General features: G+C 41.1%; 2 protein-coding genes across 3 annotated transcripts in view; one reads left to right on the top strand and one right to left on the bottom strand.

The window, feature by feature from the left end:
- srpk1b (SRSF protein kinase 1b) overlaps window positions 1-14,211 on the bottom strand; it is a 28,892-nt gene extending 14,681 nt beyond the window's left edge. The window contains exons 1-2 of one of the 2 annotated variants that reach the window (XM_030729544.1): window positions 14,161-14,211; window positions 13,469-13,523 (exon numbers count right to left, since the gene is read on the bottom strand). In XM_030729544.1, coding sequence (XP_030585404.1) covers window positions 13,469-13,523; window positions 14,161-14,173 — 68 coding nt within the window. In that variant the 5' untranslated portion in view covers window positions 14,174-14,211. Of the gene's footprint in view, window positions 1-13,468; window positions 13,524-14,011; window positions 14,091-14,160 lie in introns of those variants that run through there. The other variant, XM_030729545.1, reaches the window with a different exon arrangement.
- An 814-nt stretch (window positions 14,212-15,025) lies between these two features.
- LOC115779914 (uncharacterized) lies at window positions 15,026-18,620 on the top strand. Its single transcript, XM_030728804.1, has 4 exons — window positions 15,026-15,168; window positions 16,863-17,005; window positions 17,796-17,998; window positions 18,489-18,620. Exons 1-4 carry the CDS (start codon window positions 15,026-15,028, stop codon window positions 18,618-18,620), a joined length of 621 nt encoding a protein of 206 aa, XP_030584664.1.
- Window positions 18,621-18,953: the final 333 nt, after the last annotated feature.

Below are 18,953 nucleotides of genomic sequence, written 5' to 3'. Positions count from 1 at the left end.
GAGAAACCATTCCTGCAGAGAAAATCAGAGAAAATGAGACCTTACATTGTGCTTCGCAGTGCGCCTGGTCACACTGTGGAGGTAAGTAAGATAATGGCCCGGTGCTTCCAGCTAAATGTTTTCTGAATGCGGTGTAAACAGATGTTTCCCTCACAACCTACAACTTCTTTCTTTATATAATTTCTAGCCTTAAATAGACATTCCCATCTCACATATAAAATCTCTTATGATCTCATGTCTAAACAGATTCATTTTTCTACATCATTTAAAAAGCAACGCTTCAGCGCAAGCTCAACTGCATACTGCTGGGATAGATTTGGAGCTAATTAAAGGAAGTCATATGGAATAAGCAGCTGACATTACCATGTACCCTCTGAAAAAATGTATACAGAGGTAAAATTTGGTTTGGTTGAGGGTACTTTGTTGTGTTCTGCTTGCAATCAATTTTTAAGTTATTAGGATTAGCATGGACAGCTAATCAGTTCATTGGCTTAAGTCTGAGCAGGATGACCACTGTGGATGCATCTCGGGTAAAAACGTGCTCACAAAGCTGTGACGCGTTTAGTTGTTTGTTCAACTCAGCTGTTTATTACTGCTCCTTAGGGGAGGGAGGCAATAATAATGTTGAGCTAAAGTCAGAAGTGCAGAGATTAATTAATTAACTAAAGTCCTTTGCTACAGTGACAAAAATGAGCTTGGGAGTTCAAGTAGGTGAAATTAAAATAGGCTTTCTGCTCAAAGCCTGACCAGTTCTGGGTTGATGATGTAGACACATAAGGGAGGAAAAAGATTTAAAAAAAAAAATGCAGCCAATGAGACATGTATCCACTGCACTTTCTATTTGCATATCTGCCAACACACAGTACGAGGCAATGTCGTCAAATCTGTGATATTCCAAGTATCACAATAACACTACCAGCCTGCTGATATCAGTCTAGCTGTTGTGTGTAGGAGGTATCCTCAAAGAGAGAAAAAAAAAAGAATAAAACAAAAAGATTTTTTATCATTACTCATTCTGCATCTGCATTACACATTCACCCACCTGCAGTGAGAGTTCCCTCTGAAAAGATGTCACTCAAATGGACGTGCGCACATTTTTTTTTCAGCCCAGATAATGTTTGAGTCTCCCTACTCATTTAAGAATTGCTGTCAAATGTAAACATCAAAACCACAGTGGTTTAAAGTTTGCAAACTCCTGAAAGATACATTTTCACTATGACTAACAGATGCATTCCTGCCCCCAGTTTTTCTGTGTAATTTTTACACATTACTGCAAGATCTACCAACACAAACACAGTCTGGCAAAGCCAAAACAACACTAAATGTGTTTGCTTATGCAAAAGCACAGTCACTGAGCAAAACAATTCAAAGGGCCAAATTCCTCTCATTCCTAATATATACTTGATGAAAAGTAGGACAGTTTTACATTTTAGACAACACACAAGCTTTGGAGAGACAATGACTACAATGAATGATGACAAAAAAAAAAAACTTGGAATAAAAACCAACAATTTATGAAGAAAAGGAAAAACTATTTAAAAAAAAAAAAAAACAAGGTCATCTATGGATTCTTACTGAAAGCTGATTTCTAAGTCTGTTTTGTTTCTGAGCTCCTTTTGTGGAGCCTGTTTACTGTTTAGACATAAGGAAGATTTTTTTTATGTATATGGCCGACATATTAATAAAGATAACGTACTTGATATTGCTTAAAACTACATCAGCATAGTTTGACAGAAAACAGACTAATGTTCACAGTTTGCAATGACAGTTTTTATCAGTCATAACGTTTTTAAAAAGTGTCAAATGGACCTTGAATCCCAGGACAAGATCCTTAAATAAAAATAGCTGCCAGCACTAGAACAGAAAAAAGCAAAGAAAGGTTAGAAAACAATGCCTGCAGGTAAAACAAGAGAAAAAAAATGTAGCACATATGCATGACTTCTAACCTATCAGCAGCATTCACACTTCTGACGGGATAAGACAGCAGGCAATCGTGCCTTTCATGATCACGCATCCAAGTTTGTTCGTCCGTCCCCCCCCCGCAGTACGACGACACTTTGACAAAGACGGTTCAATGACCTCTGATCACAAGACAAAACCAGGATACTTCAAGGACTTCTGCAGCACTGGAAACACCTGAACCTGTGTCACTATATCCTGTCTGTTGCTGTCAACAAACACATACACCCTCATATACCTACTCTTACCTGCAAGATGCACGGATACCCATGGGATGATGCAGGGAGGAGGCCCAGAGAAAGAGCAGGTGTAAGTGTTGAAAGAGCCTCTCACTCCATCCGCCAGGAGAAAAAAAGAGGGATTAGAGGTTCAGAAAAGGGAAAAGGATGGAGAGAGTAAAAAAGTAGAGTTTAGGAGGAGGGGGAAAGCGATCAGTGCTGACAACTGAAAAGCAGTGATTATAACAGAAGAGAGGAAAGAAGAGGAAAGAGGATGGATCAGAGCAGAGTGGGGGAAGATGAGCACAGAGAGGAGATGAGATATGCAGAGGCTCAGCTGCAGGCTGAGCACTGAGGCTGAGTCCTGGAGCGCAGGGTACCACTGCACACTCGCTGACTCTCACGCTCACTTTTTCTCTCACACATTCACCGTCTCTCTTTCTCTCCGTCTGACCGAGAACTCTCCTTGGCTGTCGTCAGCCTTTGGCCCGGCCCCCTTCCCTGACAGCTGGGACATGATTGGATGATACAGCCCAGCACTGCATTGCAGGTGAGGGACGACATCAACCCCCCACACCCCCCTAATCTGACCAAAACAACACTGTTCTCCTTTCCCCTCTCTGCCTGTCGATCACCATCTCGCCTGCCTGCTATTCAACGTTTCACTTACTCCTCTTTGCACGGAAACATCAATGCTGCAAATTATTGTGCAATCATCAGACCTTAGCATAGCAAGGCAGACTTTTCAAACTGTGAGATGACTCATGTAATGGGGAAGGAATCAGAAATGTATCCACAACGTGAAGCTCTACTGTATTTCACAAGTTTTTTGGAACTATATTAGAGCAGCTTTGCATGACTCAGGCCCATTTTTTTTATTTTTATTTTTTTTGTGACTGGCCATTTAAAATTTTCCAACTATCAGATTGCTGAACTTCCTCCTCCCTGCACACATATACTTGCTCACTGCGAAAATGAATACTAACCAGCAAGCTGAGGGACATAAATGATTTAGCAACTGCTCTACAACTTCTAACATACAATACACATAGGGATAACTCTTTTTTTAAATTATCAACATGTTGTACAGACATGTTGTAACATGTATTGATGTTGTTAAAATTTAAAAAAAGTAAAGTGTCTGGCTTACATTGGACAGGCTCTGGGATATCTCAGAATTTAACAGTATTTAACATCAACCATACAAGGACAGGTATCCAGCACACTACAATCTCTAGTTATTCAGATAAGAATCTCTAGGCAGTGCATCAGTGTCCTTGTGCAACTCTCCACTCCAGTGCAACACAGCAAAACTATTCAGCAATTTTATTTTACAGACAGACATCTAAATTAGGAAAATACAATGATGCAAAAAAAAAAAAAATACAAAAAACCAACCATCCAACCAACTATGGTGTATAATCGAGACATTAAATTAGATACAACTATAGAGTAACAAAATGTTTCCTTCAGTCATGATACAGAAATTCTGGTAATTAATCTTCTGCCTGCATAATATTTTTAGGTAGGTAGATAACAGAAAATGAATATTACAGTACAATATATAACTATAGAAGGTGATATACACAACTGTGTACAAGATGACCAAGGAGGATCTATGCAATGTCATTTGTGATGAATGGAGTATTAATACAGGAAAAGTAAATATGCAAGCTTTCAATGCAAAACAGCCATCTTGGAAAATAAGCAATACCTGTGCAAACCATCTGTTGTGCAAGTGAATCTGGTATATTTTGAGAATTACTTGGTCAGATTTAGCGGCCTTGAGCACACAAAACATTTATACACAATACAACAGAGCCCATTACAATGAAAAGCTGTGGAAAAAATGACCATGCGTTTACTTTTTGAAGTTTAAAACTATTTTCTCTCTGTCATTGACTGGCTGCTGTTTTTATTTGATTTTTTTTTTAATCAAATAGTGAAAATAAGACTGAAAATAAATATTTTCTGTCATCTTAAGTCTCTATTTTATACTACTACAACAACAACAACAACCTATACAGAAACCCACTGATTACCAATCACTGACTAACCTCTAGGGGGAAATGGCCATGTGTGGTAAGCAATTACCTGGAGAGCTAATATTTGGGCTGAGGCTTCATGATCTATGCAGATACCTTTTTAATAAATAATGAAAAGCTAAACTGTGGTTAGGCAATAACTGATTATTTGGAGATTGCAAGACGCCCAAATCCATCCCCTCTTGTTCTCCCTGCAGACTGTTTACCTTTATGAAGGCAAAGCCCGTTCAAAAGTGTATTTGGTCTAAAGCCCTTGGTCTAGAAAGCATCTGGTACCAAAATTCTTACCTTGACACCTGTTTATAGAGATTAAATCAACATTATTATGCCAAAATTTGAATGTATCAGTCACAGCTGATGGTTTAACTCCTTCATACAGTCTGTTTAACTCTGGCCTGGGACACATTTTTGTGTTATTCAGTTATTGTGTGTCAGAGACTCGAAATCTAAAAGAATTACAACCAGTTTATGTCTCCATCACTCTCAAGCACACGTCTGACATGACAGAATGTGTTAGCATCTCCTGCTTTCTCCTAGCTGAACTCTTTCCACCCATCCAGCCCTATCAGATCGCTAGAGCAAAACAAACAGGGGCACACAGAAGAAAAGGAGCCTGTGAGGATGGAGTATGGCCAAGAAGTTTAGTTTTCCCACTTACTCCTTCGAAATAAAATCAATGCAAAATGCCTTAGCAGCAGAATGAAACAGCAGCAATAGGTTTATGTACTGAGGGCCTCAGGGCGCAATGCAAACAAAGTGTAAATGAGTGTGGTGCAGCATTGGCATAAAGTGAAGAAAAATATGCTTGTTAAGCTCCTTAAATCTTCTTCAAACAAATCACTTCCATTTTATCTGCTGTGTAAATAAAAGCTTGATATAAAATGTTCTTTTCAATATGCAGAGCTTTCTACAGAAAGCTGTATTAATAGAGACAGTGTTTTATGGTAGCTTTCCTGTACAAGCCATGTTTCCAAGCAGACTGAGAAAGAGACAGAGGAAGAGAGAAGCCAGCACAGCAACACTTAAACCACTGCAGGTTTTCCTAATTCACAAAAACAAATCTCTGTACAAACAGCTGAAAGCCCAACATTTTCGAGGCCTGACATGGCCCGCCTCCCTGTGACAACCAGCACAAAAAAAGAAATAACAGGCATATTTATATTTTTCTAGCCCTGACAAGATGGAAGGATAAGTAGTGGTTAACCTACAGCATGAGGACAAAAAGAAAGCAAGAGAGAGCGAAATAGAGCAACACAGAGCTGTAGTCAGCTGCAGATGATGAAAGATTTGATGTGTTATGTAATGAACTGCAGCAATAGCTGGAAGAGAAAAGGGAGCAATGAAAGCAAAATATAACAGAGAGTAATGGTGCTGGAAAATACAATAATGGCTATTCGTGTGCAGTCGCCTGAGAGGACTGCAGTCCTAAAATTAAATCTGAGGCAGAGAAAGTTGCAGGGGGAAAAAAATAGGTTTAATTTCTGAAGTGATGCAAACAAACAAAAAACAAGTCTGCAACTGAAATCAGAACATTTTAAAGGAAGTGGTGATAAGGTCTTTCCTGAGTGAGAAGCACAAATCTTTCGGGGGATAGATCGGTCCTGTTCTCAGTCACTTGTATAAGCCCTAAGTAAAAAACATAAGCAGGTGGTGAGGTATTTAGTCACGCAAAAATCTGCTTCTGCTCCTTAATTAAAAATAAAAACAACAACAAGAGCAAAAAAACATGGGATATTGGATCATCTGACCATCAGTAAGTCAGCCAAGCTCTGCGTAAACTAGTAACACAGATACACACATACACACTCCAAAACACTACTACTCTGACCCCCATCATCGCAAATTAAACAAGCAGAACATGCATGATCCAAGTCTGACTCGCTTCCCACATAAGAACTGCAGCACTACTCACTTGCATGTTAGACCGCTGGCAAGCTTTACCACAGCTGTATTGATGGAGAAGATCCAGTCCAGAAGCCACATGACTAAGAAGACACTTGCCTAAAGCTTTGTTACACCAGTCTATGATGAACTAAAATAAGCGATGGCAAAGGTCTCTTTAAAAGCTAGATTAAGACTTTCGTGACCTGAAACCAGGTCTGTGCTGCTCTCCCCTGGCTCTATAACTGTACAGTGACTGCTGTGTCCTTTGAGCACAGCAGCCCCAACAGAGCGACTGACACAAGAGAGTGGGAGGGAAGGACCATGATGGGAGTAAGGGTGAGAGAGAACAAGAGCAAGAGAGGTAGTGTAAGAGAGAGAGAGAGAGAGAAATGAGACAGATAGTGAAAGAAGGAGAGAGGGTAAGAGAGATAGAAAGAGAGCAAGAGAGATAGAAAGAGAGCAAGAGAATCAGAATCAGAATCAGAATCTTTATTGTCATTGTACACAGAAGTTGCACAACGAAATTTAAAATGCATTCCTTTCTAGGTGCCACAGACAATAAATAATAAAATAATAAAAATATGAGTGATAAAAATGATTACTAAAATACAGTGCACAATAGTAAATTAACAGACGAATCTAGCCCCAATACACACCAACGCACGCACACAGTCAGCACTACCACCCCACATCACTGTCCAAACCACACAGAGTTCAGTTCAATGATAGCCCTGGCATAAAAGCTGTTCCTCAGTCTGTTTGTTCTGGCCTTCATTGTCCTGAAACGTCTGCCTGATGGCAGTAGCTGAAACAAGGAGTGTCCAGGGTGTGAGGGGTCCTGGAGGATGTTCTGTGCCCTCCTCTGGCAGCGGGCATTGAACAGTTCCTGGAGGGAGGGCAGGGGACAGCCTATGATCTTTTGAGCCGTGTTGATGATTCGCTGGAGTGTTTTCCTGTCTGCTGCTGTGCAGCTGTTGAACCACACGCACAGACAGTAAGTCAGGATGCTCTCTACAGAGCAACGGTAGAAGGACACCAGCAGATTCTGGGTCAGATGATTGCTCCTAAGAACCCTCAGGAAATGCAGTCTCTGTTGGGCCTTCCTGACAATGCTGGTCGTATTGATACTCCAGGTCAAATCATCCTGCAGATGTACTCCCAGGAACCTAAAATCTGAAACCAGCTCCACTTCATCCCCCTCGATGAACAGAGGTTGAATGACATGTGTTGTCCTCCTAAAGTCTACTACCATCTCCTTTGTCTTAGTGGTGTTCAGGATCAAGTTATTCTCACTGCACCACCTTGACAGCCGCTGCACCTCGTCCCGGTATGCTGACTCATCCCCGCCTGATATGAGACTCCACCACAGTGGTGTCATCCGCAAACTTAATGATGCAGTTACTGGCATGTATGGAGGTGCAGTCATGTGTGTAGAGGGTGAAGAGTAGGGGACTCAGCACACAGCCCTGTGGAGAGCCGGTGCTGAGGCTGATGGCTGAAGAGAGGTGGGGACCTACTCTTACCCTCTGGGAATGGTCTGTCAGGAAGTCCTTGATCCAAAGACAGGTGGAGCGTGGTATCCCCAGATCTGACAGTTTAGTCACCAGTCTGCCAGGAAGGATGGTGTTAAACGCCGAGCTGAAGTCCACAAAGAGCAGCCGAGCGTAGTTCCCCCCCTGCTCCAGGTGAGAGAAGGCAGAGTGGAGGGCCGTGGCAATGGCGTCCTCTGTGGACCGGTTGGCTCTGTAGGCAAACTGGTGGGGGTCTAGTCTGGGGGAGAGACTGGAGATGACGTGAGCCCGGACAAGCTTTTCAAAGCACTTCATAACAATTGGTGTGAGTGCTACTGGCCTGTAGTCATTCAAACCTCTGATAGTGTTCTTCTTGGGGATGGGGACGATAATGGAGGACTTCAGGCAGGAAGGGACAGCAGCCTGGCTCAGGGACTGGTTAAAAATGCTGGTAAAAATACCAGCCAGCTGAGCCGCACAGACCTTCAGTATCCGTCCAGAGACACCATCGGGCCCCACAGCTTTCCTGGGGTTCACAGTTTCCAGCATACGCCTCACCTCTTGCTCTTGCAGCCTGAGGATGCTGCTGCTGCCTGCTGATGGATGTTGGATGGCTGTCTCTGGTTGCTGTACCTCAAAGCGTGCAAAGAAGCTGTTCAGCTCCTCTGCCAGATTGATGTTACGCTGATCAACTAACAGGCTGGGTTTGTAGTTCAAAATATGCCGAACCCCTTGCCACACCTGCCTGAAGTGGTGGCTCTGGAAACAGTCCTCAATCCTCCTCTTATACACAGCCTTGGCCTCCCTGATGCCCCTCTTCAGGTTGGCTCTGGCAGCGCTGTAAAGCGCCCCATCACCAGCTCTGAAGGCGATGTTCCTCTCTCTGAGTAAGCTCTGCACCTTTCCATTCATCCATGGCTTTCTATTTGGAAAAACCCGGATATTCTTGTCCACAGTTACAGTGTCGGTGCAGAACTTGATGTAGTCCAGAACAGCCGAGGTGTACTGCTCCAGGTCCTGGTGCTTGAATACGTCCCAGTCAGTTGTTTCAAAGCAGTCCTGCAGCTGTTGAGAGGCACCTTCAGGCCAGGTCTGAACAGTCTTAGATGTAGAAAGAGCAGTTTTGCTGAGGGGGGTGTATGCTGGAATCATAAGCAGGGACAGATGGTCTGACTGGCCCAGATGTGGCAGTGGCACAGCCCTGAAACCCAGCTTGATGTTAGAGTAGACTTTATCCAGTGTGTTGTTCCCTCTTGTAGGGCATTTAACATGCTGATGGAACTTGGGTAGAACAGTCTTTAAATCGACATGGTTAAAGTCTCCTGCAATGATGTGTACAGCCTCAGGATATCTGCTCTGTTGACTGCAAACCGTGTCATGTAAGAGACTAACAGCCGAGTTAGCATTAGCATCAGGGGGAAGATAAACAACAGTGATCAAAACAGCTGTAAACTCACGGGGCAGATAGATGGGCCTGCATTTAACAGTCATGTACTCCAGGTCCGGAGAGCAGTGGCTGTTCACAGTCATACTGTCTGTACACCAGCTGTTGTTTACATACAAGCACACACCCCCTCCTCTGAGAGAGAGAGAGAGAGAGAAAGAGAGAAAGAAAGATCTGATCTATGCTGGAATGCTTGCTACTTATTTGAGGGCAAGAAAAATCATGCACCATACACGATATAAAAGATGGATGTAGCCACCATGATGACACCCAGTGGTTTCTGAAGTCCCGTTTAGAAGCTTCAAGAGGACTGCTTTCGCCACCCTGGTGTTTTGTAATGAGTGAGGAGTGGCTCTGACGATGAAACCATAAGGTCATTGGCTAAGCACCTGTCACCAAACCAAGTTGTTAGCCACCAAGGATATCCTGGAAAATCCTCCTTTTCTGGCACACAGATAAGTCAAATTTACAAAAAGGGCCCGATGTTAGCACTGTTGTCTCAATGCAAGAAGTTCCTGGGTTCAAATCCACCTTGGCCGGTACGTTTCTGTGTGGAGTCTGCATGTTCTCCATGTGTTTGCATGGGTTTTGAATGGGTACTCCGCTTTCCTCCCACAGTCCAAAGACATGCACTTAGTGCGTTTAGGTTAACTGGTGATTCTAAATTGCCCATAGGCGTGAATGTGAGTATGAATGGTTGTCTGTCTCTTTATACTGTCCATGCTGAAAACTGCTGTAGTGCATCACTGTTTTACATGCAAGGTTTTTAAGTGTTGTAGAAAATTTAAATGACTGTCACACAAACGAATCAGAAGACTAGAAAGAGAATCCAGTAATCTTAAACTCATGTTTTGAGTTAAAAAACAAAACACACAAAAAAATATGCAAAGCAGAAATCTGTCTTGCGGTCTGAACAATCACATTTTTAAGTTCTTTTTGGTAAACATGGATGGTGCATCCTCCAGACTAAAGAGCAAGGGGGCTATCCAGCCCATTATCTGCAAAGAGTTTGAAAGCAAGCATCTGTTATGATATGGGGGCATTAAATTGAGATCATATTTTCCACGTCCGCAAGTCTGCTAGGGTCTGTGCAGGTCAGGACGATGTGAATTTTGTCAGACAGTGAGCACAAGGGTCGGTGCAGACGTCTGCCTGTGAAGGCAGCATTAACGCTGAACTAATTATCAAAGTTTTTTCTACCATGTAGGTGATAATTTCAGGAGAGGTCTTGTTTATTCCACAAAACAATGTCCAAGTCTTTAACATGATGCTGGCTTCTAATTCAAAATAATAAATGTATGCATGGATTTTTCAAAAAATAGAAGTTTCAACATATGCATTGTCTTTAAACTACTCTCAACATGAAAATATAACATGTGAATTTGATTTTTATAAGACTGCATCTGTAGCTCCTAGGCACATTAAAAAAAAGAGGGGGGGGGGGGGGGTATACTGTCAGTGTAGGGAATGGAAATCAGCCAAGACAGCTCATGACACATCTGCTTACAACTTGTTGAGAGCAGTAAACCTCAAAGCAGCAGCACGTCACCTGATCATAGCCTGTACACAAAGAGAATCTACTAGAGTGCACAATAGAAATTATTGAGTTGTGATTCTTTTCCACATGCTAATCCACTACAGGGTTAGGGTTCCCCCACCTGCTGAATCCCACTTTAACCCCTGACTGTACTACCTTTTCTGTTTAGGTGTGGAGGCAAAACATACATACAGTTCAACTAGTAGCAGCAAAGTCTGGTAGCTCTGATCTGTCAAGTACAGATGGATACTTCTGTGGGAAGAAGCGTTTACTCAAGACAAGAGCTTTTTTCATTGAAATGCAGCAAATCTGGAAGATACCACCCTATTCCAGTTGAGATAAAAAGGCATTTTCATGGTTGCCGTGCTGGTGCAAAGGTGAATGCTTGGAAGTGGAGATATAAGCCCTTTCTGCCAACAGTCATCATGGGAAATTTACTGAAACATGGTTGAACCAAAACATCTCAGACTCTGATATGGATGTACCTGGTTTCACCCTTATTCGGTCAGACAGAGATGCTAAAGCCAGTTGAGAGAAAAAAAGGTGGGGGTCTAGCTTTGATTGTGGACCGGAGATGGTACAATTCTGCACATATCACTGTCAAGGAGAAGATGTGTTGTCCTGGTATTGAATTATTAGCGGTTAGTATGAAACCATATTATGTACCAAGGGAATTCAGTCATATCATAACAATACTTGTGTACATACTTGTGCTACTTTTTACTTTCTTAATTTAAGTACTTTTTTCAATCTGTACTTTTTTACTTTTACTTGAGTAAAGAAGTTGAAAAATTACTACAACTTTTACCAGAGTATTTTAACACAAGTATCTGTACTTCTATTTAAGTAAAAAATGTCTGTACTTTTGACACATCTGAACATATGCAGCAGAATACACACCTGTCTGTAAAAATCAATAGCTTGCAAAGATCATAAAATTAACCTCAGTTACATACACACTCCCTAATGTGGCCTTTTTTTTGCCTTTTATTGGGTTGTTGTTCAACACGTTGTTGTTCTCCTATGTGTTTAATGTTACAAATGTCAAATCAACAGCGATGTCAGGAACGCGTTACTAAGTAACGCATTCCTGACATCGCTTGACATACTCTAATCTGATTATTTTTTTCCGTAACGAGTAATCTAACGCGTTACTATTTGCAGTCCAGTAATCAGATTAAAGTTACTTATCCAAGTCACTGTGCATTACTATTTTTGTCATTTTCCTCAGTGAAAAGATATATTTTAGCTTTCTTTTTGCGTCTGGGGGAGTGACGTCTGGCCGATGCGACAATTAAGTCCCGTTTTCAGTATGACAACCATAATAGCACACAGTGACACAAACATAAACAATGGAGGGAGGAGAGAGATGCGTGTTTTCTAGCTGGGAATACAGGCACTAATTTGAGTTTGTGTCAGCTAAAGATGACAATATCAAGGTTCGTTGTACACTATGTGCTGGCGACAAAGTGCTAACTATCTTCAAAAACACTATGTCAAATATGAAGAAACATTTGGAGTCTCAGCACGGCACAGTCAAACTTACAGAGCAAGTCCCACCAAGTGGTGCACAGCAGAGAGCTGCGGCTAATGCAAGAGGCTCCCCAGCACCCAAACAACAAAAGCTGGACTTCGGTACAAAACCAGTAAGTGGGGGAGAGTTGAAGAAGTTGGTCGGACAGTATGTGGTAGAGAAAATGTTGCTCTTAAACACGGTTGACTCACTCTTGTTTCCTGGTTGTCATTTTTATGTTGAGGCAGCAGGGGTGCTGCCAGTGTTGTTCCAAAAAATGATCATCTGCCATAAAGTGATTTTCGGTATTTGCCAAAAAATGATTGCCTGTATTTAAATGGCTGTAAATGACTTGTTGACCTACAATCTGTGAAACATATGTCAAACATATCTCTCATGAATGATATCAGGTCATTTTGAGTGAGAAGCAGCATTTCTATCACAAGGTAGAACTGCAATCAGTTTGTTTTATATATTCGTTTTTTTTTAATCAAGGTAAAAACTGCCATTGACATTAAAAATGTCTTTTTAAACAGAAATGTGGCTAAGAAGGCTGCAGAAATCACAACAAATATAACATCACAGTTCTATAAAGATATTTTAAGTGGCCAAAAAGTGCCGGTTTGATTAAAATGTATTTGCAATAACACCGACTCACAAAGATTCTTGAAAAACAGGTTATTTTTTTCATTTAATAGAGAAGCCCTTCATAAATCATGTTGACTGCACTCTATTTACCAATATAAGCAAATACATTACACATAAAAGCACATAGAAATATCGGAATCACTTTATGGCAGACGATCACTTTTTGGCACAACACCGGCAGCTGTTGAATGTAAGTAATAAAGTAACTTGTAATCTAACTTAGTTACTTCTAAAATTAAGTAATCAGTAAAGTAACTAAGTTACTTTTTGAAGGAGGAATCGGTATTTGGATTATTTTTTCAAGGTAACTGCCATCACTGCAAATCAATCCACTTTATCCACTGTGATACATTTTGTGAAACCCTTACAAATGATGGTAAACCACGCACTCAAACTATATGAAGCATTAATATGTTTCAAATTAGTTCCCTGTCGTACAAAGTAATCACTATTTAAATGTCAAAGCCTTTTCTGAATATTTGTGCAGTTATTTAAAACAATCTTAAATTATAACGCATTACAACGTGATGCTGCAACCATCAGCCTGTATGGCAAATGATCTAATAAGAGTTAATTTTAGAGCCAAATGACAGAAAGCAGCTGAGTAGTTTTCATAAGTGAACCACCTGCTCTGTGTCTCTACACCAGAGTATAGTAACCTGTGTTGTGAAAACAAGAAAGAAAAAAAAAACGTGCATTTATTACTTACTTTTTGCCAGGTTTCCGGGGCTTTGTCCTCTTCTTCCTCGCTTGCATCGCTAGTACTAAGGAGCAGAGAGAAAACTGATAAGATACAAAACACAGCTCCAAGTATAGCACCTGTATCTTTTTTAACACAACACCATGTCGAATCTCTTAAGCCGTTTTCGTTACTTTTTTCCCTAAGACTGCTAGTGTAAATCGTAGTTCAAACTTATATTAGCAACAAATGAGGCTAGCAGGTTACTTAGCGTACGTAAATACAGTAAACCGGCCATAGCGTTGCGCTGTCGCGAAAAAGAGGCATTTTAAGTTAGCTGCTAATAGCCAACTTGGTGCTTTTCACCGTGAGTTTGATATTACGCATTTGTGAGTTTGTCTGGTGAATCTGTTTAAAGTCTTTGGGAGTGTGTGTATTATTTACACTCTCACTCGAATTCAAACTTTCCGCATACTTTGTCCACAATCTAATACTGCCGGACGGCTACAGCTAGCATGCTGTTGACGCACACACACACACAGACACACACAGCGAAGCGCATGGTTCACTCACACTTTCTGTCAGTTCTTAACGGTGCTTGTTATAACATTAGTTATTACTAAAATTTCAACAGATAACTGGCCTGATAAATGTCCAAAAGAAACGCGTGTGTCCTGCCAGAGTTGGTCTAAAAAGCATTTTGCTTCGGTTAGCTTCATTACCTTTTCTTTCCATGCTGATAACCAGTCAGGGTGTACGCTGCGTTCAAGGACTGCTGGAAAAGTGGAAACTCTAAAGTGCGCCAAAATGACCAAACAGAGCGGTTTGAGTTTGTTCTTGGGGGCAGTGTCCATAGAAACCATCGCTGGTCGTATTTAGTATCGTTTGTCAAATAAATTCAGCGCTTACCACATGATTATACCCCGTTTTCTAATTTGCTCCAGAAAGATCCAAATTTCAGATTTGATTGTTAGCCATTACCTAGTTACCTAGATTATTATTACCTAGTTATTCAGTCACAACTGTATTGGAATAATTTTTACCTGTGCAGATTAAAGTGTTGATTAAAAGTAGACTGCTAAAAGTATTCACTCACCCAACCAAATCATTGAATTCAAGTGTTTCAATCACTTCCATGGCAAGAACTTAGGCATGCAGACTGCTTCTACAAATATTTGTGAAAGAATGGGTCACTCTCAGGAGCTCAGTGAATTTCAGCGTGGTGCCGTGATAGGATGACACCTGTGCAACAAGTCCAGTCGTGACATTTTCTCGCTACTAAATATTACACAGTCAACTGCTGTAGTATTATAACAAAGTGGAAGAAATTGGGGATGACAGCAACTCAGCCACAAAGTGGTAGGCCACAATCACAGCGGGGTCAGCGGATGCTGGAGCGCATAGTTCACAGAGATCACCACCTTTCTGCAGAGTCATTACTACAGACCTCCAAACTCCATGTGGCCTTCAGATTAGCGCTAGAACATTGCACAGAGTGCTTCATGGAATGGGTTTCCAAGGGCAAGCTACATCCAATATTCCAATATTCCAATGCACAACCGTTGTGTGTCTGGACACCAGGTGACTATGCAGGACTACCGTAACGAGGTGAAGGAGTTTTTCTCTGGAGATGAGCAGCTGGCTTCTGAAATTGAGTTTGTTCTGAAGACAGCAGAAAAGGAGCGAGAGATGCTGGAGCAGATGAACACCTGCAGCCTGGCAGGAGATATGTTATGTTCAATATGTTCAATGGTCCTACACAGGCAGAGTATTGCTGATGATGTTCTTGCTTTGTAAATTTTAACCCATAAGAGCCCACACACATTTCTCTTTCGAGGAAAATCTATACAGAATTTCAAAAATCTTTTAAACTACAAACTTATTCAAGGAAATTTCCTTGACATGTGAAACGCTGACACTGGTGTCACTGTGGGTTCCTGTGGGTTCAAGATGGAAAAAACAAGAGAAACGAGAAAACATACAACACAAAAACATCTTCAAAGCCAGCAACATCACGGCAAATGAATTTGACCTCGTAATCTGATCTCAAATCAGTCTGATACTGTTTGCTGCAGATACTATTGTAATGTAATTTATGTCAAAAAAGTGAATTGTTACTACACAAAAAATCAAACAAACCAAGAAAATGTAAGAAATGAGAAAACATATCAAACAGAAACATCTTTTAAATTTGACCTCAAATCAATTTGCCTTGATGCTTTGCACACTTGCGGCATCATCTTCTTCAGGAGGTCATTGCCTGGAATCTTTTTTTAATTTTTAATTTAATTAACATGTGTGTCTTGTCAAAGTTAAGATGTGGAATTTCTGGTTTGAAACCATCAATTATGACGTGCTGGGTTAGTGCCGATATACAGCAAGTAGCCCCATTCCACCTTTCATTAATCTATTTTATGGCAGGGACCACTTAAGTAAATAAAAACAAACAATAATTGATTAATACTGTAAAAACATGACATGAAGTTTCTTCATATATTACAAAAACCATCAAGCGCTGTGAAAGAACCGGTTCTAACGAGCTCTAGAAGGACCAGGAGAGGAACTCATTGGGGACACTGTGGAACATTTATCTACAGTGTGCACAGTGTTGATATGATGAACATGAAAGTGATGAATCGTTTATTGTTAGTCACTCTTAGTTATATTTAATTTGTTGATAAGAGCCAGTATTTAGTCTCAGCTGACAACCTTTGCATCCCTCCATGAGGTCATGTGTGCTGTATATAAGAAGTTATAGTTACTCTATGTGCTTCTCAAACTACTTATGATTCAGTGAAAGACATCAAAAATAATCATCATTATTTTGTAGTTGTATCTGTTCATTAGTTGTGGGCACGGACAGCTGGAGACCTGATGGCGGAAACTGGGATTATGCTTTCCAAGTCAGTGAGTCCGCTTGGGTCCAATTTTATTATCATTTTAAAATCTGGGGAAAAGAAGGCCACATTTGTGGGACATTTGGAGGTGCCTTTGAATTGGGACAGCCTTAAAATGTGGCCTTATGAGAATGCAGCCCCTGAATTGGGACACATCCTTTGCATGCTATTATCAATAACAGCACAAGCAGGAGTGGCCCACAGACCGGATGAACCACATACTTTGTACACTGGCTCCATCTGACAACAGAGCTCTCTGCAGATAGACGGGCCATGCCCCAGAAATCACTGCACAGTCTCAGTAACACTTCCAGTGATCATTGTCTGTGAACTTTTGACAAGACACACTTGTTAATTAAATTAAAAACCAGTCTTGGAAAGGACCTTTTGAAATCATAAAAGCAACATGAACACATGTTATGCTGGAGTGGTTTATACACTGATCTATCTGGTAGTTGTTGTACGTCTCCTCATCTAGCACCATAAAGTGGTCATTTCAACTTTGATTTTCCAGACCCTGTGCCCAGGCCGCCACCCAGAGACCCTATGCTGCAGTTAGTCTCCCTCCAACAGGCGTCTGGCTGCTGGCTGCTTGATCCAGCTCTGGCTGCTGCGCTGGGAAAGACCATCGAGGAGGTGGAAAAGTCAAAGCCTGCAATGGTGGGGTTTTGTCAGTTTCAGTCACAATAGAAAATTATAATTTGAGTTATTATAAAACAAATTTCATAGCGCTTAATGTAACTAAAACTTTTCGTGTATAACGTGATAGAAACAAAAAATGTAAAAACAAAACAAATTAAAATAAAGTCAGTAGAAGCAGAAAAAGTATTTTCCTCAACTGTTCTTGGGAAAGTGTTTTAGTGTCTTACTTTAGGGCAGGGGTGCCCAAACCCCTGGCCCACGGGTCACATTCGGCCCCTCCCCTATATCCGGTCCGGGAATTGATGTCAAAAATAACATAAAATTTGACCCTTTAAGTTACTTTTTTTTGACATTTTGCTTAACCCACTTAATTGGAGGGGAAGGCGATATTTATTGGTGACTTGAACAAAATTAAGTCGTGGGTGCAAATTTTTGGTGACTGATGTGAAACAAATGCCGAGCGTAGCATGGCATTGGAACATCAGTGAATATGAAAATGGAACAAATTGGGATTTTTTAATTTATAATAAATCTTTTTTTTTTGTAATAATGAATTGTTCTGTATTAATCTAATTACTTTGATATGTTGGTACTCAGTCCACCTTGCAGTGAATTCCTAAGTCTTCTTAATACTTAGAAATATGGAAAACATTTATGTGGAGCCCACGCTCATCAGTTCAAAACCTGACATTAACTTGCTACAATGTAAGACAAGGGGAAGAAGTACATGTGACTATCTGGAAAAATTTCTCCAAAAAATGGGCTTGAGTCAGATAAGGTGAATGAAACATGCTTTGTGATATTTCCCTGTCAAACAGGTAAGAAACTGTTTGGAGAGGGTTACAGTGGGCTGGAGTATGACTACCGAGGCCTGATCAAACTCTACAACTCAGTGGGGAACTATGAGAAGGTGTTTGAATACCACAACGTACTGTCCAACTGGAACCGGCTGAGGGACCGGCAGTTTGCAGTGGCAGATGCCCTGGAGGACGTCAACACTTCACCCCAGCAGACCCAAGAGGTGGTACAAGCTTTCCTATTGGCTCAGAGCCTAGGCCCCACCCGCCCCTGTCTTGGCTGATTGGATGACAGAAAAAGCGTGGGGGTTAAAAAAAGACAAATGGTGGGTTTTAGCCTAGTGTGGACATGTGATGAGCCCCAAATGTGATGCTTCAGTTGCACACCAATGTTTAGTAACACACAGTAAATTCAAGCATCACCGACAGCTTGGTTGACTTTGTAGTCAGTCCTGCTGCCGGTACACACACAGACATACACACATTTTCATGGAATTTAAAAAAAAAAATTAGAGAAGAGAAAACACTGTTATCAGACCTCATTGACACTCTCACCACCAAGATGCAGCTGCTGCATTTCTCGAACAGAAAGAGGACACTGAGGGGGGGGACTGGGAAAAAAAAAAGAAAGTCAAAGGACCAATAAGGATGCCACATGACCTCCTGGCCTCTCGTCACTCGCCTTTTTCTTCCTTTGCTTTTGTGTCGTACCAGTGTAGCTCAGAACTCCAGGAGCATCATCACAGAAAAGAAGCCATGTTCTCCAGAGCTACATACACGACAGCATCTGTGGAATATGTGCACATCCATCAGCATCATCGCTCTGCAGATCACAGCTGGAAATAGTTGGGTATTTCTGACACTCGTACAGTTAAAGAAAATACAGCAGATTGTACACTTAAGTTTGATTTGAAGGCTCTTTGTTGTTGTTGTTGTTGTTTTCTTTGCAAAGAGCTGAAAATGGACCCTAAAAATGAAACTCCTTCATGGTGGAGAGACTATACACAGTAGAATGTGATGACAGTGGGTGTAGCTCTTTCACAGGTCTTGTCTTTTTTTTTCCTTCAGCTTAGTCCTGACATAGCATCATTAAAATGCCAATAATTTATATGCAAACATATATGTTCATGTAGCCCTGTTTGTTTTCTTACTGAATGAGAAACAGCTCGACACTATGAT

The sequence above is a fragment of the Archocentrus centrarchus genome, chromosome 5, assembly GCF_007364275.1.
Source record: "Archocentrus centrarchus isolate MPI-CPG fArcCen1 chromosome 5, fArcCen1, whole genome shotgun sequence".
Classification (NCBI taxonomy): Eukaryota; Metazoa; Chordata; class Actinopteri; order Cichliformes; family Cichlidae; genus Archocentrus; species Archocentrus centrarchus.
This window is presented reverse-complemented; position numbering and strand designations above follow the sequence as displayed.